General features: G+C 42.9%; 1 protein-coding gene across 3 annotated transcripts in view; it reads left to right on the top strand.

The window, feature by feature from the left end:
* The window catches only part of SYTL3 (synaptotagmin like 3), a 73,508-nt gene that overhangs the window by 15,522 nt on the left and 35,645 nt on the right, over window positions 1–22,341 (top strand). For all 3 annotated transcript variants that reach the window (XM_053460873.1, XM_053460872.1, XM_053460870.1), the window contains 2 exons: window positions 4,692–4,927; window positions 17,774–17,989. In XM_053460873.1, coding sequence (XP_053316848.1) covers window positions 4,818–4,927; window positions 17,774–17,989 — 326 coding nt within the window. In that variant the 5' untranslated portion in view covers window positions 4,692–4,817. The remainder of the gene's footprint in view (window positions 1–4,691; window positions 4,928–17,773; window positions 17,990–22,341) is intronic.

Genomic DNA, 22,341 nt, shown 5'->3' with positions numbered 1-22,341 from the left:
GAGAAGGGCTACTAAAATGGTTTATGGATTACAAGATAAACCTTACCAGGACAGGTTAAAGGATCTTAACCTATATAGCCTGGAAAAAAGACGTGACAGGGGGGATATGATAGAAACATTTAAATACTTAAAGGGAATCAACAAGGTAAAGGAAGAGAGTTTATTTAAAAGGAGAAATACTACCACAACAAGAGGACACAAGCATAAACTAGAGGGGCAAAGGTTTAATTGTAACATCAGAAAATATTACTTTACGGAAAGGGTAGTGGACACATGGAATAGCCTCCCGGCAGAGGTGGTAGATGTTAATACAGTGAAGTCATTTAAGCAAGCATGGGATAGGCATAAGGCCAAGCTAGATATAGGATAAGGGCAAGTACTTAAGGAAAGTACTCAGAGGTTGGGCAGACTGGATGGGCCTACTGGTTCTTATCTGCCGTCACTTTCTATGTTTCTATGTTTCAATAAAGGACCACTGATAATCTCCCTCGATCTGGGGCTCCACGCAAGATCTCACCCTGTGACGTCAAAATGATCACAAGAACGGTGAGCAAAAATCCCAAAACCACACGGGGGGACCTAGTGAATGACCTGCAGAGAGCTGGGACCAAAGTAACAGGCTACCATCAGTAACACACTACTCCGCCAGGGACTCAAATCATGCAGTACCAGACGTGTCCCCCTGCTTAAGCCAGTACATGTCCGGCCCTGTCTGAAGTTTGCTAGAGAGCATTTGGATGATCCGGAAGAGGATTGGGCGAATGTCATATGGTCAGATGAAACCAAGGTAGAACTTTTTGGTAGAAACTCAACTCGTCGTGTTTGGAGTAGAAAGAATGCTGAGTTGCATCCAAAGAATACCATACCTACGGTGAAGCATGGGGGTGGAAACATCATGCTTTGGGGCTGTTTTTCTGCAAAGGGACCCGGACAACTGATTCGTGTAAAGGAAAGAATGAATGGGGCCATGTATCGTGAGATTTTGAGTGGAAACCTCCTTCCATCAGCAAGGGCATTGAAGATGAAACATGGCTGGGTCTTTCAGCATGACAATGATCCCAAACACACCACACGGGCAACAAAGGAGTGGCTTCGTAAGAAGCATTTCAAGGTCCTGGAGTGGCCTAGCCAGTCTCCAGATCTCAGCCCCATAGAAAACCTTTGGAGGGAGTTGAAAGTCCGTGTTGCCCAGCAACAGCCCCAAAACATCACTGCTCTAGAGGAGATCTGCATGGAGGAATGGTCCAAAATACCAGCAACAGTGTGTGAAAACCTTGTGAAGACTTACAGAAAACGTTTGACCTCTGTCATTGCCAACAAAGGCTATATAACAAAGTATTTATATGAACTTTTGTTATTGACCAAATACTTATTTTCCACCATAATTTGCAAATAAATTCTTTAAAAATCAGACAAGGTGATTTATGGACTTTGTTGTCTCATTCTGTCTCTCATAGTTGAAGTGTACCTATGGTGAAAATTACAGGCCTCTCTCATCTTTGTAAGTGGGAGAACTTGCACAATTGGTGGCTGACTAAATACTTTTTGCCCCACTGTATATATTATGATTGTTAACAGCAATCTCAGGCATACCCAGATTCCAGCATGTACTGGTTGGCTGGGCATGATAGGAGTGTGATGTCAACAATCATATATAAATTAATATTGTTATTGTATTTTTATTGTCCAATTTTGGTGTGTTAACCACACTTTTATTAAAAGTAAGTAAGACACCACAATATGACTTGGCATGATAGGAGTGTAATTGCTAACAGCAATCACACTCCCATCATACCCAGGCAACCAGTAAATACTGGAACCTAGGCATGATGGGACTGTGATTGATGTTAGCAATCACACTCCTATCATGCCAAGTCAGCCAGTACATGCTGGCACAGGGTGGCTGTAAGTGATGTGCAGACCCCATACTGCTGGCAGCATCAATACACTAGAGGGACAGCTAGTCAGATTTCAGCATTTACTGGCTGACTTGGCATGATATGAGTGTGATTGCTAACAGCAATCAGTCCCATCATGCCTAAGTTCCAGCACTTACACATCCATGCTATCACACACACACTCATTCATTCATTCACAGATTCATTCCCTCAATCACGTATACTTATTCAAACAACCTCCCCCACCCCCTTACCTGCACTGCAGCTCTCTGGACTTCAGCAGGGGGCGTGGCCTCCCTCTGCGTTCTCTTGTACTGCACAGAGGAAGCAGGACTGGAGCAGAGTCATGTGATGTCACATGAACTCTGCTGAGTTCCGCTTCCTCTATGCAGTACAAAAGACCCTCCCACAGGTAAGCAGCCGGGCTCTTGTGATCCCGGTTGCCCTGGCTGCCGATCTCATGTGGGCTGCACCTCAAGGTGCCGTGGGCCGCATTTGGCCCGCGGGCTGCACGTTGGAGGCCCCTGTACTAAAGTATTGTAAAGGCATGGGTTCAGTGAAAGCAAGGAGATTATAGTGAACTGATTGTTCCAAAAACTGGTTTTATGTGTTTATTGTAACACACGTATTTTATGTAAAATGTTTTAATTCACTTTACCATTTTAAATGTACCATTCATATCCTTTAACACGTAATTATATATTTATTATACTGTTGCGTATAGCTAATACAATTCTGTGTTTTGGTCCTGTACTAATGATAGCAGGGTTCTATGGATTCTTCCTGTTTTGACCAAGCTCATATTGACCTTGCTCTTCTCTTCTGTTTGGCTCTTATTTTGTGAACTCCTGGTATTAACTCAGCTTGCTTTGACCCAGTTCATAGTTTTGTGCTTGTTCCTCTGACCTTCTTGTTCTTACCCAGCTTGCCGGACCACATTTGCCCTGGGTTACTTGTCCACACTGGGACAGATACACAAGTTAATTGATGAAGGGTGTGTACACCCCCTAAGTTCTTTGGTGCCTGCCCTCATGCAGGTCCCCCTCACGCATTTCAGATACCTACAGATTCCCCTCAACTTACACTCCATCTCATAGACACACAACCTGACAAGGGACTTCACCCTCTTCGAGCACCTTTGTCAGCATGACTTGGCCGCTGAAAGGGGTATCTCGTTTACAGACTACTGATTACACCAGAATACACTGCCCCCTTGAAGTTCATAATTAAATGGGAGGCGCTGGGCAGGTAACTAGCAATGGCAAAATTGCTCCGGGACGTGAGGTACCAAAAAATCCCTGGGATTGAAGGGGTTAAATTGTTACTTAATACCATAAGTTGTTTTTTTCATCATTATTTGTGTTTTGGACAAGTTTTGTTTAAGTGCTCTGTGTTTTGCTTCATTGTTGGCAAGGGAAAGAAAAAAGAAACCAGCAGTTAAACAGTTATTAAGGCATGAAGGATTTTAGCGTTCTTCACACAGGTTGGATAGGGTTTTTCTTTTGCACGTTTTATTACAAGTTTTATTCCTGCAGCATGTACAGATGATTTTAAATATTAAATTATAAGAAAATATGAAGGAGCAGACATTTTCCTTTAAGTAAACAATAGGGAACAAAATGTGTAGTTAGTAGGGATGCAACTATTATTTTCATAATCAATTAGTTATTTTTTCGATTAATCGATCATTTTTTTGGTTTATTTAACAGCAGAGAAAAATGCATTTCTTGTTTTTATTTCCCAGCCTGCCCCCAGTTATGCACATTTGAGTCCAGGCCTGCCACTCTGCCCCCAAGATATGCCTTATACCCCCTGTATCGATTTTGTCACTCTGCCCTCCCTGATATGCCTTTTACCCCCTGATATGCCTTTTACCCCCCGTTATGCCTTATCCCCAGATATGCCACCGTGCCCCCCCAGATATGCCTTATACCTCCTGATATTCCTTATGCCCCTATATGCCACTGTGCTCCTGATGTTCCTTATGCCCCTATATGCCACTGTGCTCCTGATGTTCCTTATGCCCCTATATGCCACTGTGCTCCTGATATGCCTTATGCCCCTATATGCAACTGTGCCCCTGATATGCCCTATACCACTATATGCCACTGTGCTCCTGATATTTCTTATACCCCCTGAAATGCCACTTTGCCCCCAGATATGCCTTATACCCACTGGTATGCCACTCTGCCCCCCAGATATGCCTTATCCCCCAGATATACCACTCTGCCCCCCAGATATGCCTTATCCCCCAGATATGCCACTCTGCCTCCAGATATGCCTTATACACCCTGATATGCCTTATACCCCTGAAATGCCACTCTGCCCCCCAGATATACCACATGAACAACCACCTCCGGGACTTCCGCTGGGGCTTTTATGGTAAAGCGCCAGAAGGTAATGTCACGCCAGTGCTCCATTATAGAAGCCCAGGCAGAAGTGGAGGGCAGTAGGAGAGGACATCTGCGCGCATAGCATAGATGCCCACCGGCTGCCAGAGAGGAGGATCTAGGTCCCCTGCAGCACTGCTGGGAATCGGGATCTTAGTGTTATAGTCACTATAAGACGAGGGGTTGACAATGATTTTCATTATCGATTATTATCATTTTTATCAATTAGTTGTTGCATCCCTAGTAGTTAGTATTTTTCCAAATTTAACATAATAGTCTCTCGATAATAGTGTTAACAATAGTTGTTTTACAATTGTACGTATTATTTGCGATATTCCCACGCTACATGATGGTCATGGCATTATAACGCATGTGTTTAATTAATGCATTCTTCTGTATGTAGGCAATGACACGTTAAAAGGAAGAGGGCTTATCATCATCCACAAAGGAACATTATTGAGAACTACATTATTATCTTATTACAAATCAAAGTAAAGTTATTCCTGGATTGTGCTGGAATAAAAGAAGAATGGCAGTTGATTTTAATTTGAGCTTTCTGAAGGAGCTGGAAAGGGAGAAGGTTTTAGAGGTCCTGTATCGAGATCAGTCACTTCAAAAGGCAGAGGAAGAAAGGATACGGTAATGCAAATTACTTGACTTTGCTTTTATGTTGTATCACGTACTCTGACTTAATAGATTTTAAATGTTAATGTTAATTCTCATAGCTGTTAAAGCGGAGTTTTACAAAAACAAAACTGGTAAATTTTGCATATGTTCAATATTTTATTTATATTGTGCCAACAATTTATGAAGTGCTTCTTACAGTGCATACATTCAAAGGGTATGATTAGTGGCATATTTTCACCTAGTCTATACATGGTAAACTAAAAGAAAATCACCTATCAAACAATGCCATCGATCTTATTTATATATATGTTTACAATATAGTTGTTTTTCTGAATTGTATAGTTGGGTTGCAGAGTTAGTCCTGTACTTGTAATTGGCCCATATAAAAACCCTGACTTTATATGCCATGACTTCAACGCCATCCAGAGAAACAATATTTGAATAGGAGACATGATGATTTATATTTTATATATTTTTTTATAAAATTTATACAATTGAAGGTGAACTCACTGAGAGTTGGCAGAAAATACAAGTTTGCAGTAGCAAACTCACCCAAGATGGACCAATGCCCGGATCAAGTTTTCACTGCTGTCAACCTTTGCAGCTGCAGTTGGTTGTGATAAAATTGCAAGAGAAAGAAATTCCAACAAATCTGTCCTTAATGTTCAAAGACATTGCATGCACATTAATGCCATACTACACATGACCGCATAGCTGATGTGATGGCAGTATGCTCCTCTGCAATTCAATGTTGACAACTGCAAGGACCAAGTAGATTTCCCCATACCCCCTTAGAAATAGTTGTAAGCCCAGGGAATTCAGATCCTATGCAGAAAATTCGGTGTGTTCAGGGGAAACATATGCATAAACAAACCATGTGAGAGACTGATAAAATCATACAGAAAACAATTACTTCAAGTTATTGTTGCAAATGATGGTTCTGCAAGCCTATTGAATCATAAGACATACTTATTTTATCACACTTAGATTCTCCATTTTTTATTTTATTTTAATTAATTAATGACGGTGTAATATATCATGAATTGTTTATCTGAGGTTGTATTTACCTAATTTTTAGACCTGCTAAGAAACAGATGATTGCTATTATGTCCTGATCTGTAAAACCATAGAATTCAAAGAGAGTGTACTATCTTTTTCACACGACTGTATATGTGTCAGGATTCCACCCTGTCAGCCTGGACTGTGTATTTATTTTAAAAATGTCATATCCATTGCAGCCTCTAGAGGTCACCTGTCAGATCACAACACTGTATAAACTAACGTCTTGATCAGCTGCATCTGCTCACCTGGGTGTAACCCTCCCATTTATATACCTGCTTACTCCTCCATTCTGGTCCTTTGCATTGCAGTTTATCTGGCCTTGTTCTCCTGCTAGCTGTGTTTTGATTTGCATTCACCTGTTGTGATCTGGCTTGCTTCTATCTTCGTCACTTGGTTCCTGATTTGCTCCTCCACTGCTCATGTTGACCCTGCTTGTTCTGACCTTCCAGCCGTGTGTGTGGTTTCCTGTCTGAGGACCTTCCAGCTGTGTGTCGGGGGGCCTGTCCCCTATCCGAGTCTGGGGACGCCTGTCCCCAATCTGTGTTCCTGCAGCGTTCATATTCCGGCCACAGCACCCAGTCAAGAGACTTTCGGCCTGAACTTACCTGTCTAGCCAATTTCTTCAATACAGACCATCTCATATTAAGGTTCAGTCTGCTGTGTTTTATTTTGCTGTACCTTTGTTCTGTTAATTATGCATCATAGGGTTCAAACTGAGCATCTGGTTTCCCAGGCAACTGGGCTCTTACTTGAACTGCTTACCTGAGCCCTGACAATATGCAAGAAATGTGAAATGGTAGAAGAAAAAAAACCCTCAATATCCTGTGTTCTTGTTAATTTGTGGTTGTGGCGCTTTGCTTCCAAAGGTAACTGGAATGTACTTGAGCTCTTTGGACCATGTGCTTTAACCCCTTAAGTAAAATGGGTGGTCCCTAAAGCCATTGAAAACCATGCATTTTGAGCCCGTACATGTACAGGCTTTGTCATTAAGGGGTTAAGGGAATATAGACAGCGCTGATCTGGGGAGAAGGTGTCCGATGAGCAGGGCTGGTTGGGGATATCACAATCCCCCTCTAACCGGCCCAACATTAGAAGGTGCGAGGTCTGTCAACTCAGACCTTGGCTTCCATTCTCCCTAATCACTACATGCCGGCAAATGATGCAGAGCGCCAGGGTGAACTCATATCCCGGCACTCTGCATCATTTGCTGGTGCATAGTGATGAGGGAGTGCTAAAGCAGAGGCCTGGAGTGACGGACCTCGCACTCCCACCACAGGATGGAAGATAGAAGATGATGGAAGATGAGAAAAGTAAGAGATGGGGAGAAAGGGGTGTAAGGGCTGTGTATATGTGTGTGTTTGTAAGCTGGTGTTCCAGGTAGCCCAGTATGCACAATAAATCCCAAAACGTGCCTGTGAAAATGCTGGGAATATGCCTCAGAATCTTGTGTTCCTGTTGCAGTGAGACACTTAGAAAGTAAAGTGAAATATTCAAAGGGTGTGCTTTTAAGGAATAAATAGTTTGTGGAGGCTACTGTGATGTTTTAATTCACATGGTGCATGTTTTTTGTTCAAACATGCCCCGTCCCTTTCATTAGTCAATGAACCCTCCTGCCTGCCTACTCTAATGATGTCAATGAAGGCAGAGCGTCGTTCAAAGATCCGGATCTTACAGGGATCCGGATCTTACAGGGATCCAGATCTTACAGGGAATCATTCAGAGAATATCACCATACTTTTATAAATAAATACATTAATAATCACTGCCCCCAGGATTTAGATTCCCCCTTTACCTCTAAAACCATAACTGCCCCTAAATTAAGACTAAAGACCCCATCAACCATACCAATTTATTAGGTAATTTATCTGGAGTACATGCAATTAATTTAGGGGCAGTTATGGTTGATGGGGTGTTTAGGGTTAATTTAGGGGCAGTTGTGGTTAATGGGGTCTTTAGGGTTAATTTCAGGGGCCGTTATGGTTAATGGGGTCTTTAGGGTTAATTTAGTGGCAGTTATGGCTGATGGGGTGTTTAGGGTTAATTTATGGGCAGTTATGGTTAATGGGGTCTTTAGGGTTAATTTCAGGGGCCGTTATGGTTAATGGGTTGTTTAGGGTTAATTTTTAGGGGGAGTTGTGGTTAATGGGGTGTTTAGGGTTAATTTAGAGGCAGTTATGGTTGATGGGGTGTTAAGGGTTAATTGAATGCTGATGACTGAGGGTTAAATTAATTAATTTAATAAATTTAACGGAAAGTGCAGTTAGAGGTAAAGGGGGGCAAACTAAGGGGAATCTAAATCCTGGGGGTAGTGAGGATTATTAATGTATTTATACATTGTATTGTATCAGTTATATTCTCTGTAAGATTCGAATCCCTGTACGATCCGGATCCCTGTAAGATTTGAATCATATGAATCATTCGAATCATATGAATCATTTAAATCTTTGAACGACTCTATTATTCCATGAGTCATTGTTCCTCTGTGAATTAATGAGCTGTAACCTGATCCCAGAGTCTGTGTCTGAGTGCTCTGCAGATGGTGGCTTCAGGTGAAAAGGCTGGGTTCTGGTCTGATCTGGATTGAGCAACTTGGACTTTCATTTCCACAGATGCCAGTTTTTCCGGTTGGGGGGCCACGATGGATAAAGTCCCGTCAAGGTTTTTGGTCGAACCAGGAGCATCACCTTCACATCAGTATGCTGTAACTCCTAGCAGTTTGGAAGGTGCTCCGTTCTTGGCAGTCAGAATTGTTTCAGACAATCGCACGGTGGTTGCCTTTTTGCACAAGCAGGGAGGCACGAGAAGTCTTCAGTTGGGAAATCTTCTTCAAAGGATCGAGTGGGCCGAATTCTATCATTCCCACCTTTCGGCGGTGTTCATCCATGGGAAGGAGAACATCACTGCAGATTTCCTCAGCAGAACATCTGTTCTGCACGGAGAGTGTGAGCCTGAACTATGCGACTTTTCTACAGATCACAAAGGTTTGGGGGACTCCAGTGATCGACCTCATGGCTACGGCAGCCAACAAGAAACTGCCTCTATTTTATTCCCTGTCAGCAGCAGGCCACCCCTTAGCACTGGATGCTTTTTCTAAGATTTGGAACTTCCATCTGGGTTACATTTTCCCTCCTCTTCCTCTCATCACCAGAGTTCTCCGAAAGCTCAAGCGGGACTTATGTCGAGTGATTCTGATAGCTCCCGACTGGCCCAAAAGGATTTGGTACCCAGAGTTGATGCGTCTTGTCCATAGAGCCCCCAATGTCGTTAGAGTACAAACCGGACCTGCTTCATCAAGTGCCTGTCCTCCACTCGAATCCCGTCTACTTCAGTTTGTCAGCATGGCTCCTGAGAGGGAAAGATTGATTCAGGCTGGTCTCTGAAGGTAGCTGAGACCCTGACGAAGAGCCGAAGCAAGTTACCAATCTCCAGTATGAGAAGGTCCGCAGGTCCTTCTTATATATATATATATATAATTATAGAATATATATAGTCCTACAATTAGTGCTATCTTTACAACATTTATTGCATGGAAAGAGTTAAAATATTGCCATTTTAAATGCCCATGGTGTGCCTAGTTTAAAAAAAATGTATGATTTGATGGGGTAAATCGAATTGGCCTGCTTCAAAGAAGTTTGACAAAGGTAGAATTAGTGCATGGAAAGGGTCAAAATTCCAGCATTTGAAATACCGTATTTATCGGCGTATAACACGCACTTTTTTAACTAAAATATGAAGCTGAAACCCTACCTGCGTGTTATACGCCGATAAATCCTAGAGCCAGTGGCAGAACTACCGGGGTCGCAACTGCGACCAGGCCCTGGAGTTCTGCCAGTCAGGGGGGGCCCAAGGGGTGCCGAGCGGTTGCTGAAGACGACCGCTCGGCAACTCTCGGGCCCCCCTGACTGACAGAAATCCAGGACTCCTCTGCTGGCGGCGGCCGCCGCCTGCCTCAGCGCTTCAACTCCTGTGTTGGAAGCGTGAGGCGTTTGTCTCGGGTGCCGGCGCTTCACGCTGGGCGCCGGCATATGACGTCAGACGCCGGCGCTCAGCAGTGAAGCGCCGGCACCCGAGACAAACGCCTCACGCTTCCAACACAGGAGTGGAAGGTAAGTGACTAGGGGGGGAGATCCTGAGAAGGGGGTTAGGGAGGGAGAGGGGAGATCCTGAGAAGGGGGTTAGGGAGGGAGAGGGGAGATCCTGAGAAGGGGGGTTAGGGAGGGAGAGGGGAGATCCTGAGAAGGGGGGTTAGGGAGGGAGAGGGGAGATCCTGAGAAGGGGGGTTAGGGAGGGAGAGGGGAGATCCTGAGAAGGGGGCCAGGGAGGGAGAGGGGAGATCCTGAGAAGGGGGGTTAGGGAGGGAGAGGGGAGATCCTGAGAAGTGGGGTTAGGGAGGGAGAGGGGAGATCCTGAGAAGGGGGCTAGGGAGGGAGAGGGGAGATCCTGAGAAGGGGGGTTAGGGAGGGAGAGGGGAGATCCTGAGAAGGGGGGTTAGGGAATGAGAGAGGAGATCCTGAGAAGGGGGGTTAGGGAGGGAGAGGGGAGATCCTGAGAAGGGGAGTTAGGGAATGAGAGAGGAGATCCTGAGAAGGGGGGTTAGGGAGTGTGTGTCTGAGTGTGTGTCTGAGTGTGTTTGTGTGTGTCTCTGAGTCTGTGTCTGTGTCTAAGTGCGTGTCTTAGTGTGTGTGTGTGTCTTAGTGTGTGTCTTAGTGTGTGTGTCTGAGTGTGTGTGTCTTAGCGTGTGTGTCTGAGTGTGAGTGTGTCTTACTGTGTGTGTGTCTGAGTGTGTGCGTGTGTCTTACTGTGTGTGTCTTACTGTATGTATGTGTGTGTGTGTGGTTTCCCAGATAGCAGTGATTATTATTATTATTATTATTATCTTTTATTTATATAGCGCCAACAGTTTACGCAGCGCTTAATACAATACATAAATTCAAGGGATATGACAAGACAAGAATTGACAGACTAAGACAAACCGATACATTTGGTGGAGAGAGCCCTGCTCGCAAGCTGATTCTGATGAAGTTTTTTTTTGTTCAGTTTTTTTGTTCAAAGAGGTGCTTTTTCTTTCATATTTGCCTTATAAGTGGTATAAATGTTATAATGTTATAATGTAATATTATTCCAACATTAAGTTCATAGCTTCCAAGTTAAAATTATTTTTTCTTACTCAAATTTCCTTGTTAAAATGGGGGTGTGTGTTATACACCAGTGCGTGTTCTACGCCGATAAATACGGTACATTGTGCTGTCTAGTTTTCAAAAATATATGACTTGCTGAAAAAAAGCCAAAAAAAAAAAAGTTGGGCATTTCTAAACTCAGTACAAATACTAGAATCTATTTAGCAGGTTTTTTAATTAGTTTTTGCAGTTGAGTAAAACATTTTTCAAATGAAAGTGATAAAAAGTGTTACTCACTCGTCCTTGGTTCCCATGTTGCCGCAACAGCCGCCGCCGGCTATATGAAGGGAGGTTACGCCACACTCATGATGGCCGCGAGTCCCGGACACCGGAAGTGACGTCATGACGCTTTGGCGGGAGATTCGAACTTCTCCTGCGGTTCCCTATTTAAACCTTCTCAGTTCAGTTATGCCTTGCCTTCTGATGGTTGTCTATGCCTTGTGCTAGTGCACAGATAGCGTTTTCATTACCGTTTTCCCGCCTGACTTCGTTGTTATCCTGAATCCTGACCTCAGATACGTTTACCCTTTATCCTGCTCTCCAGAATCCTGACCTCGGCTTGTTTGACCTTGTTCTGTCCTCGAGTCCTACCTGACCACGGTGTCTCCAACTACTTGTATGTGACAAAAAGTCCCTTTTTTAACAAAAAATCACCATATTTTATCATTTTTTATAGTAAATTATATGATATGATAAAAATAATGGTATCTAAAAAAACAATGTATAATGTGTGTGGGTGCACAAAATGACAGAAGAAAATTACAGCTAAACAGCAACACTGAAGAATGTTACTACAAAAAAAGAAAGGGGGGTTAAGGGGTTAAAGTCGGCCAATGCAATTTACCCAAATCAAATATATTTGTGAAAGCGACATCGGCCGAAAAGGGTATTGTCGGCAAAATGCTGAAATAAAAAACGGCTGAGGCCAGTTTGCTGCACACTAATCTTTTCCTCAGGTTTGGTGGTTGCTTAAATGCCAGTATTGGGGGCTGAGGGAGTATTTTTTTCAGTATGGGGTCTTCTGAGAGTATCGGCTGTAGGTCTTTAATAATTTTGCGGATTTCCTCAAGAGCTGGGTTGTAGGTAACTACTAGAGGGATCCTGCTTGTGTTATCCTTTTTTTTGTATTCTAGAAGCCTTTCCCGTGGTGTTCTTACAGCAGATTACATTTTTTGGGATATAGTTTTTTCCCTCTAGCCATTCCTCTGAAATGACTCTGCCAGCGTGTCCAGGTGTTTGTCTCGGTCCTGAGTGTCCTGAATTGCGAAGGTAGCTGTACCTGTCTGTGGGTTTTCTATACACGGAAGAGCTCAGTCCAGGAAGCTCACACTGTGTTTTGAGAAATTCATTTTGAGTTTTATTGATGGGTGGAATGAATTGAAGGATTCGTGGAATTTAAAAAAAAAAAGGTTTTCTTCCATATTATGAAGATGTTGTCGATGTAACAATAATAATTATGCGGTTTGTGGAGGTGAGTGGCTAGGAATCTCTGTTCCAAGTCAGCCATGAAAAGACTGGCATGTTGCGGTGACATTTTGGTGCCCATGGCTGTCCCGGTCATTTGTAGGTAGTTAGTGTCATATAAATTTAAATAGTTGTGTTTCAGTATAAATTCTAATGAGCTTGGCGATGGTTTCACTATCATATTTTTGTGCGGCATTGCGGGAGGAGAGGAATTTAATGCAGGCCTCAATACCATCTTTATGGGGGATGCTGCTATATAAAGACTCCACATCCATGATGGCCAGTATAGTATTGGCAGGTAGGTTACAAACTTGCCTCAGTTTATTAAAAAAATCAGTGGTGTCTTGTATAAAGCTCTCAGTGCTGATAACTAGGGGCTTAAGAATGTTTTCTATAAGGCCAGATATAGCTTCAGTAAGAGTTCCCATACCTGTAATAATGGGCCGTCCTGGGTTGCCTGGCTTGTGGATTTTGGGTTTTTTGTGGATTTTTTCTTCTAAACATCCAATGTGTGTCTAATTGCTGGTATTATCTTTGATGTTTTACTGTGGTTATTGGTTTCCTAGGTTTATTTGTTCTGTCCCTTGGTTATCTCTCTACCTCTCTGCATTTCTCACCTCCAGACCTATTATTTACGACACCCCACTCAACCCCCCACCCTTTTCTAATACCATCACTTGTTTTAAGTTGTAACCTTTATCATGTTGATTAGTATTGCTTCAGACCTGATGAAGGGAGGATAACTCTCGAAAGCTTGTCTTTTAAATATTATGTTAGTCCAATAAAAAAGGTATCACCGCATACTCTGCAATACTCTATTTTTTGACATCGTATGTATATACATATATATATATATATATATATATATATATATATATATATATATATATATATATATATATATATATATATATATATATATATAATGATTAACAGCAATCACACTCCTATCATGCCTGGGCCCACCTAGATTCCAGCGTGTACTGGCTGACTTTGCATGATAGGAGTGTGATTGCTGCTAACAATCATGTAAGTAATATTGTTATTGAAATCACTCCTATCATGCCCAGGTTCTAGCATGTACTGGTTGCCGGGGCATGGTAGCATTGTGATTGCTGTTAATCACATATATATTAATATTGTTATTGTATTTTTTGTCCCATTTTGGTGTGTTACTTACTTTTAATAAAAGTGTGGTCATTTATTTTTATTTTTTTAAGGAGGGGGGTCATTTACAGTTTCCGTTTCGGCCAAGTGAATCCGGAATTTTTGGTTTCAGTCCAGAATTTTCATTTCGGTGCATCCCTAGAGCTTTTATCCAGAGCAAATGCTGTCAAAAATATAATAACACTAAGATATATCTTATAATAACACTAAGGTCCAGATCCCCCGCAGCGATGCCAGGGACCCGGATCCTTCTCTCTGACAGCCGGTGGGTGTCTGTGCGATGTGCACAGACATCATCCGCTACTGTCCTCACATGACCTTCTGGTGCTCAGTCATAGAAGCTCCAGCGAATGTGCCGCCCACCAGCAGAGGTTGTCTACACGGATAGCGCAGACGTTCGCCGCCTGCCCCTACTAGACACCAAGGAGTCTGGAGCATGGGGGGGGGGTAAGTCTGGGGGGACATATTTGGGGATATAAGGCATATCAGGGGGCAGAGTAGCATATAGGGGGTTATAAGGCATATCGGGGGGCAGAGTGGCATATTGGGAGTTATAAGGCATATCAGGGTGTCACGGTTAGGACTACTTGCCAAGCCGTGACTGTGTGGAGGGCGTGGGCATGAAGGGGTTAATAGCACCAGGCCTCTGGATTTACTAACTTCACCCCTTAACAAGGCATAAGTTACACCAAATTAACCCCCAAATCCTGCCTGTATCCCCCCAGGTAGTCTGCCACCACTCACGATTTTGATACTGGATTCGTGAGAAATCGGAATTAGAACCTTTATCTCTCTCTCTCTCTCTATATATATATATATATATATATATATATATATCAACCCACCCCTGGGCAAACAACATATATATATATCCTGTAAAACTTAATAACAATATGGTAACGTGTTATCCTCTCAGAGTTTGTGGCTATCGATACTAGAGCCCAAAGACTGACTTGGATTATGAATATTTTATGAACAAAAAGACAAAGATTACACAGTGCCACAACTACAAAAAACAAGACATACAAAATAAAAATAAAACCGCAAACAGTTCTTAAAAACAATAGGACTTAAACACAGGCCTCACGAGTTTCTCCAATAAGTAGGCCTGTGGGAACTCCTTAAGTCCAGATGGTTTCTTATGATGTTGTTCTGATCACAGAATATTGTGGAGTTCTGCTTTGAGGTCGCTGCATTGTCCCTAAATCAGACTTTTGCAAGCAAATACCCCTCTGACCACATGACTGATTATATGACACCATCCCCAAGAATCGGGTCCCATCTTTGATGTGCCAATAAGTTATGGTGGGGTAAAGGTGATGGAAACCCTCCACTTAAGATAGGAATGGAATTCCTATAACTCAGGGTCTATATCTGTTAGGCCATGAATCACCACAGGGGTCCTTTGGGAAGATGACACCTTTCGCCAAAACAGATACAGAGGGCATGCACAAAGAAACACATTTAAATCAACCTCAGATTAACTCATTGAATGCTTAACAAAGAAACGAACCACCTCTGCTGGGTTACCATTACATGCATGCACTACATTATGAGTTAATCATGACACAGGGGGCACAGTGGCATGTAAGGGGTGTAAGGCATATTTGGGGCAGAGTGGCATATCTGGGGTATAAGGCATATCAGAGGGTACTGGGATATGGGGGGGTATAAGGCATGTCTGGGGGGGCAGAGTGGCATATCTGGGGGTATAAGGCATACAGGGGGTATATAAGGCATATCAGGCAGGCAGCGTGGCAAGCTAGGGCTCAAATGTGCATAACTGGGGGGGGGCAGATTGGGAAATAAAAACAAGAAATGCATTTTTCTCCAAGTTTTTTTTATTCTCCTGTTTGTTTATTATATTATTTTCAATTAAATAAAAAAATAATCGGCCAACTAATGGACTATGAAAATAATTGTTAGTTGCAGCCCTAGTACACTCTCACTTTAAAATACATACATACTAACTCACTCTTACCCTCTCACTCCCTCACCCCCTCTACAAAAAATATCACTGTTCAGACATGCATTTTTAATAGTTCATTTGAGCATATGTAGGGAGAACAATAAAACTGTTTCTATTTTGTCTGAATTATTTGTTTTCCTTCTGTACCTCTCTGGAGTTTGATGGGATATATTCAAGGACAGGTGTAATGACCATTGGAAACTCAGCAAGCACAGAAATGCATTCCAATAAAAAGTACATTTTATATTACGGTATAATTTAGTAAATAAGATGTCATAAAACATGTGGATAAATGTTAAGTCTAATATATATTAGCCTGTAGTTGTGGGAGGGGCTATTGTTATTTAACCAACGCCTCTCCCTCCCACAGCTACGTTTCAGCACCTAACGTTGCCCTCCCTTGTCCCCCCCGCTATTCATTTCCTTCCTTTTATTTCCTGTTTTCCTCCTCTATCCTTTCTTTCATTTCTATATAGGGGGTGGCCTTCTCTAGGCCTACCTGGTACGTCAGTGATGGCACACCTCAGACCGAATGGACCCTCTCTTGGTCTTTGGTTCTACGTTCCACTACTCCTATTCGTTTGCCCCTAACACAATGCTATTTACCGAAAGAGCTTGCCTAGTGGGTTGCTCTGGTATCGCTCATTACAAGGCCAGGGATAAATGTTTAAAAGATGATGATGTATGGACAAATGTTATTACCGTATTTTCTCGATTATAAGACGACCCTGATTATAAGATGACCCCCCAAAATCCGAATATTCATTTAGGAAAAAAAGAAAAAGCCTGAATATAAGACGACCCTATAGGAAAAAAGTTTTACCAGTAAATTTTAATTCATGTAAACTATTTTTTTTTAATAATCGCTAGGATTGAGAAAAATATTTAGTTTTTACTTCCTTTTTATTTTCCAACCTGCCCCCCCAATTATGAACATCTGCCCCCAGGCTTGCCACTCTGCCCCAGAAATGCCTTATACCCCCTATATGCCACTGTGCCCTATGATATGCCTTTTAACCCTCTAAATGCAACTGTGCCCCATGATATGCCTTTTAACCCTCTATATGCCACTGTGCCCCATGATATGCATTTTGACCCCCTAAGTGCCACTCTGCCTCCAGAAATGCCTTATAGTGGCATATAGGAGGTTAAAAGGCATGTTATGGGGCAGAGTGGCATATAGGGAGGTATAAGGCATTTCAGGAGGCAGAGTGGCATATAGAGGGTTAAAAGGCATTTCTGGAGGCAGAGTGGCATTAAGGCGGTTAAAAGGCATTTCATATAGAATTCTGCCTACAGAAACGCCTTATGCCCCCCATTTAACACTCCCCCGCCCCCAGCCAAACTTACCGGTGCTTCTGACTCCCCGGTGTGTTGTCCGGGCAGTGGGTAGACATCTATGCGATTCCCGTAGACAACTTCTGCTGCAGATCTCTGACAGTCGGGAAGGTCTGCGCGATGGACGCAGACAACCCCTGCTGCTAACCATACCGCCTTCCGGCTGCAGCGGAAGTTGTGTACGCGAATCACGTAGACGTCTACACGCTGCCCTGGCTACACACCGGGTACTCAGAAGCACCGGTAAGTTGGGGGGCATAAGACTGGAGGATCCAGGCCCCCTGCAGCGCTGCAAGGGATCTGGATGTTAGTCTCATAGTCAGACCTATTTAAGGTCTGATTATAAGACAACCCCGATTATAAGACGGGGGTATTTTCCAGAGCATTTGCGGTATACTGTATTTAATGGAAATCCCTGGTTGTTGTTAACATTCAGGGTGCAAAATTTAAGGAGGCCATTGGCAGCCTTTGTAGAACAGAAGTTGAAATAATGTTGCATGATTGCATTTGCACTCCTCTGAATAATAAATGCCGTAAAAAGCTACTTAAATGGATGCTGATTTGGAATGGGTGCCCAACCTGTTATTGAAAATGTAAAATCTCTTGATGTGAGTGTATATGTATATATATATATATTTATTTATTTATTTATTTATTTATTTATTTATTTTTTTGCTACAGAAAACTAAGAACCCATTTACAGCAATTTCGTTGGAAAGGTGCAAAGAGTGTCAGCAGAAAATACCAAGAAAGATCATGCGCTCGCTGCCAGAAAGCACTTGGAAGTATTTTGAACAGAGGTTTTGTATGTGACGGGTGCAGTCACCGAGTGTGCCAGGAATGTCAGGTTTTCCTAAGAAGCCTCATATGGAAGTGTACAGTTTGCTATTTACATCGGTAAAATCCCTAATAGCGCTGAAAAAACTATGTAGAGCTTTCATCATTCTTTTGAGTCTACAAAATACACTGTTTTACTGTACAAATAATTTAATTATGATTTATTTAGCATAATCTCTATTTCTACAGGTTTACCTAATAATCATACTATGACGAGAATAGTAGTAGCATCAAACTAGTATCCATAAATAATTATACAATTATTCTAGTCTTGATGTTCGAATAATTGGAATTTTAATAAAGACAGGAGGCGAATATTTGCTTAACACTTCCTTTACTTCTCACCATAGCAGCAAAGGATAAAAATAGTGAACCAATCACAAAACAGAAACAGTATAATATATAGGTGACAGGAATCCCTCTAACTTCCTCTTTCTGCAGCCGCGAACACCCGGAACAGGAATATAAGAAATGCCAACGGAAACATCCATCAATCCATGATGAAGAAATCGCATCCAATAATCCAAAGGAGGCGAAACTTAAACTGCAAAAAGAAGAAAATTCGTGACAGCAAAACATATATGATACATATAATATGCATAAAACGTAAGAAAAATTATAATGCAATCCAAAATATGGAAATATAAATAAATTATATATACACATAAAGATATATATACATATAGATATAACCTATGAAAATAAATAAATAACCCAAGGGAGGGAGGGAGGGAAATATTCGCCTCCTGTCTTTATTAAAATTCCAATTATTCGAACATCAAGACTAGAATAATTGTATAATTTTAAGGCAAGACAGGAGGCTCATATTTGCAATTTTAACGCCTGGACACCAACGACTGAACTGCCGAATCCACAGGCTTGAAATAAAACTCACGAAAAGCCGAAGCTCGTGACCAATCCGCCGCCCTGAGAATGTCTGTCAAAGAACCTCCTAAACTAAAAGCGGAAGAAGCTGCCGCTCCTCTAACTGAATGAGCACCAAAATGTCTAGCAATACCAGCCAAAGATAATAACCAACGGATCCATCTAGCTAAAGTAGAATTAGAAACCGGTCGAAAAGGTTTGGAGTAAGATAACAGGAGTTGGGAATTAGCCTACGAACGATGAATTGCCGTAAGGGCTAGGTAAGTGCGAAGACATCTCGCAACACAAATCTTAGGATCAGCTGCCAAATATGGGTAAGAAATGGATGAAGAAAACGTTTTAGTACGTTTCTTCAAATGAAATTCAACACATTCAGGAGAAAACACAATGGAATCAGCATCCAAAGCACCAACATCCGCAACTCTACGAAAGGAGAGAAGGCATAAAAGCATGGTAAGTTTAGCGGATAATTGCCTCAAAGAAAGAGAATCATTATCTGGCCAATTGCGTAAGAAATTTAGAATGATAGAAACATCCCAAAAAGAGTCGTAACGAGGAGCAGGGGGTCTACTTAAACGAATGCCTTTAAGTAAACAACATACCAATGGATCCCTACCAATAGGTCCGTCTGAAGAACCAACATGAGAACCTGAAATTGCAGAACGAAAAACATTAATAGAACGGTATGCCTTACCCGAAGAAAATAATTCAGCCAAAAAATTTAATAAGTAAGTCACAGGGGCTGTATGAGGATCAACTTGTTGTCCCACACACCAAGAGGACCAGGATTTCCAAGCCACCCGATAGGATTTGTGAGTGCCGGGTGCCCATGAAGCTCGGAGTAAATCCTGAGCTTCCTGCGATAATCCTGAGCCTGATGAAGATTCCCCGACACCGTCCAAGCAACCAGCGATAATCGACCTTCTAACAGAAGTGGATGGAATCGACCCTCTGAATCCATCAGAAGAGAGGGAAACACCGGGAGTGCCAAGGGGTCCTGAACGGACAGCTCCAGAAGAGCTGGAAACCAAGGCTGGGATTACCAAAGAGGAGTTACCAAAACAATTGTCACTTGCCAAGCAAGAATCCGTTGTATGACCCTGGGAATAAGAGCGAACGGAGGGAAGGCATGAGCCCCCATGACCGGCCAATCCTGAAGAAATGCATCCGTTGCCAGAGCTTCCGGAACCGGGAGCCAGCTGAAAAACTATGCAATTTGGCAATTTGTCCTGGAGGCAAAAAGATCCAATGTCAACGGCGCCTGTCGATATGTTGAAAATTTTTTCGATTTAGTGTCCAGTCGCTGGCGTCTCTCCAATGTCTGGAGAACCAATCCGCCATCTGATTCTCTATTCCCGGAACATATTCCGCTAGAAGAGAAATGTTGCGGTCGAAACAAAACTGATAAATGTCTCTGGTTAGGTCTGCAAGATGCCTGGACTTGGTGCCCCCCAAACAGTTGATATATCTGACCGCTGAAAAATTGTCCATCCTCAACAGAAGGCAGCAATTGGAACGATCCTTGGCTAGACTGCGAATAGCAAAAGAGCCTGCAATGAGTTTCAGGCAGTTGATGTGAAGAGAACGTTCCTCTAGAGACCAAACGCCTCCCGTGGCCTCTAGAGAAGAAACTGCTCCCCATCCTATCATACTGGCATCTGATTTCAGGATGAAATCCGGGCGAGATCCGAAAATGGCCCTGCCGTTCCAAGCCTGCATGTGAGCAAGCCACCATTGCAGCTCCTGACGAACATCCACCATGAGATGTACTATCTGATCTTAAGATGGGTAACATCTCAAATAACTGGCTTTGAGTCTTTGTAAAGCTCTGTAATAGAGGGGACCTGGGAAGATGGCCTGAATGGAAGAAGAGAGAAGTCCCACAACTCTCGCCAATTTTCGCAGAGGGCACGACTGCATGCGTAACAAGCGTCAAATCTCTTTCTTGATAGCAGAAATCTTGGACGTTGGGAGACGAAGTACTGCTTCCACGGAATCGATTTCGAAACCTAAAAATTTTATCGTCTGAGTTGGAGACAATTCTGACTTTGGAACGTTTACCAAAAAACCTAGATGATGAAACGTATCCATCACAAAAGACGTCTGTTCTGCCAGAAGATCCGGATCCTGAGAAAATAGTAAGATGTCGTCCAGGTAAATGATTGATCTTATCCCTCTGGAGCGAAAGAAAGCCATGACTGGACGAAGGAGCTTGGTAAAGCACCAAGGGGCTGAACTGAGACCGAAAGGGTGACAACGGAATTGCCAAAGCTGGAGACCCCAATAAAACTGAAGAAACGGAACGAGTGGCACCCCGTAACGTAGATGCCATCTGGTTCGGATAAAACCGTGAGCCTGGTTGGCTATAACGGCTGGAGATTCGGCCCCTAAATCGTCCAGCCCTGGACAAAAAACGCTGATCTGTCTGGAAAACCTTTCTCATGGAAGTTTTGGCTTTCGACCAAGACGACATCACGGAGACATGGCGATTGAGCTCCTTAACAAAAGAGTCGCCAAATAGTAAACCATTAGCTGTAGGACCTAATTCCTTAGATCCTAGCTCAATCAAACAGGCATCCATGCGCATCAAAGCTGCCTTCCTGCGCTCCGTGGATATTGTGACATTGGTATTGCCTAGCAGGCAAATGACTCTGAAAGCCCAATCACGCACCAACTTAGGATCGAGAATAGAATCTTGCAAATAAGCTCTATCAGCCAAAGACAGAATTTGCGTGATAGGCCCAACTATATCTAATAGCTTGTCTTGAGCCGATTTGAGACCTTGGTCCAATCCCTTGCGGGGATCTCGTTTATTATTTGACAGGAGAGTGACCACATTTGGATCAAATTCCGGTGTCATAGCCACTTTCCCCGGTAGCACCGGGCGAGGGCATTCTGCCCGCAATTTGTTACGCACCTCTTTTTCCAGAGGGTGACGCAGCCATTTATGTAAATATTGAGCAATGTGCTCAGACGGGGCCCATTCAGTAGCCCTAGGATGGCGCATAACAGTGGGGTCGAAAAGCGCCTCTCCAGAAGGGTCTAAAACCGGAGTGTCAATAGTTGGAGATTGAATAGATTGGGATACCGTGGCCTCAATATGTTTTAAAGACTGACGTGGCTCATCTATCATGGACTCACGAACGAAGCGTGAGTGTTCGCCTCTGGACGTAGCCAGAATAACAGAGTCTTGAGAATCATCTGATGACGTGGCATGCCACTCATCTAATACATGACCCGACTCCATGTGAGCATGTTTAACACGCTTGGCAGGGGCTTTTCCCTTACCTGCAGACACACTTTTACCTTTCCAAGGTCGTTTGCGTGACAAAGATTCATCTGACTGATCAGAGTCATAAGTATTTACCTCTTGCAGAGGAATGTCAGGAACGGGGTCTACAGTTTGAATAGAACCCCCGGACTGAGCAGCAGGTTGTGACATTTGTTTTGTCATTTTTGCCATGAGAACTTCCATAGAGGAAGCAAATTTAGATTCCAGCCAGGACATTAAAAACTCTTGTGAAGGA

Source organism: Spea bombifrons, chromosome 3, assembly GCF_027358695.1.
Source record: "Spea bombifrons isolate aSpeBom1 chromosome 3, aSpeBom1.2.pri, whole genome shotgun sequence".
In the NCBI taxonomy this organism is placed as follows: Eukaryota; Metazoa; Chordata; class Amphibia; order Anura; family Pelobatidae; genus Spea; species Spea bombifrons.
Note: the sequence above shows the minus strand (reverse complement) of the source record. Positions and strands in the feature narration are given on the sequence as shown.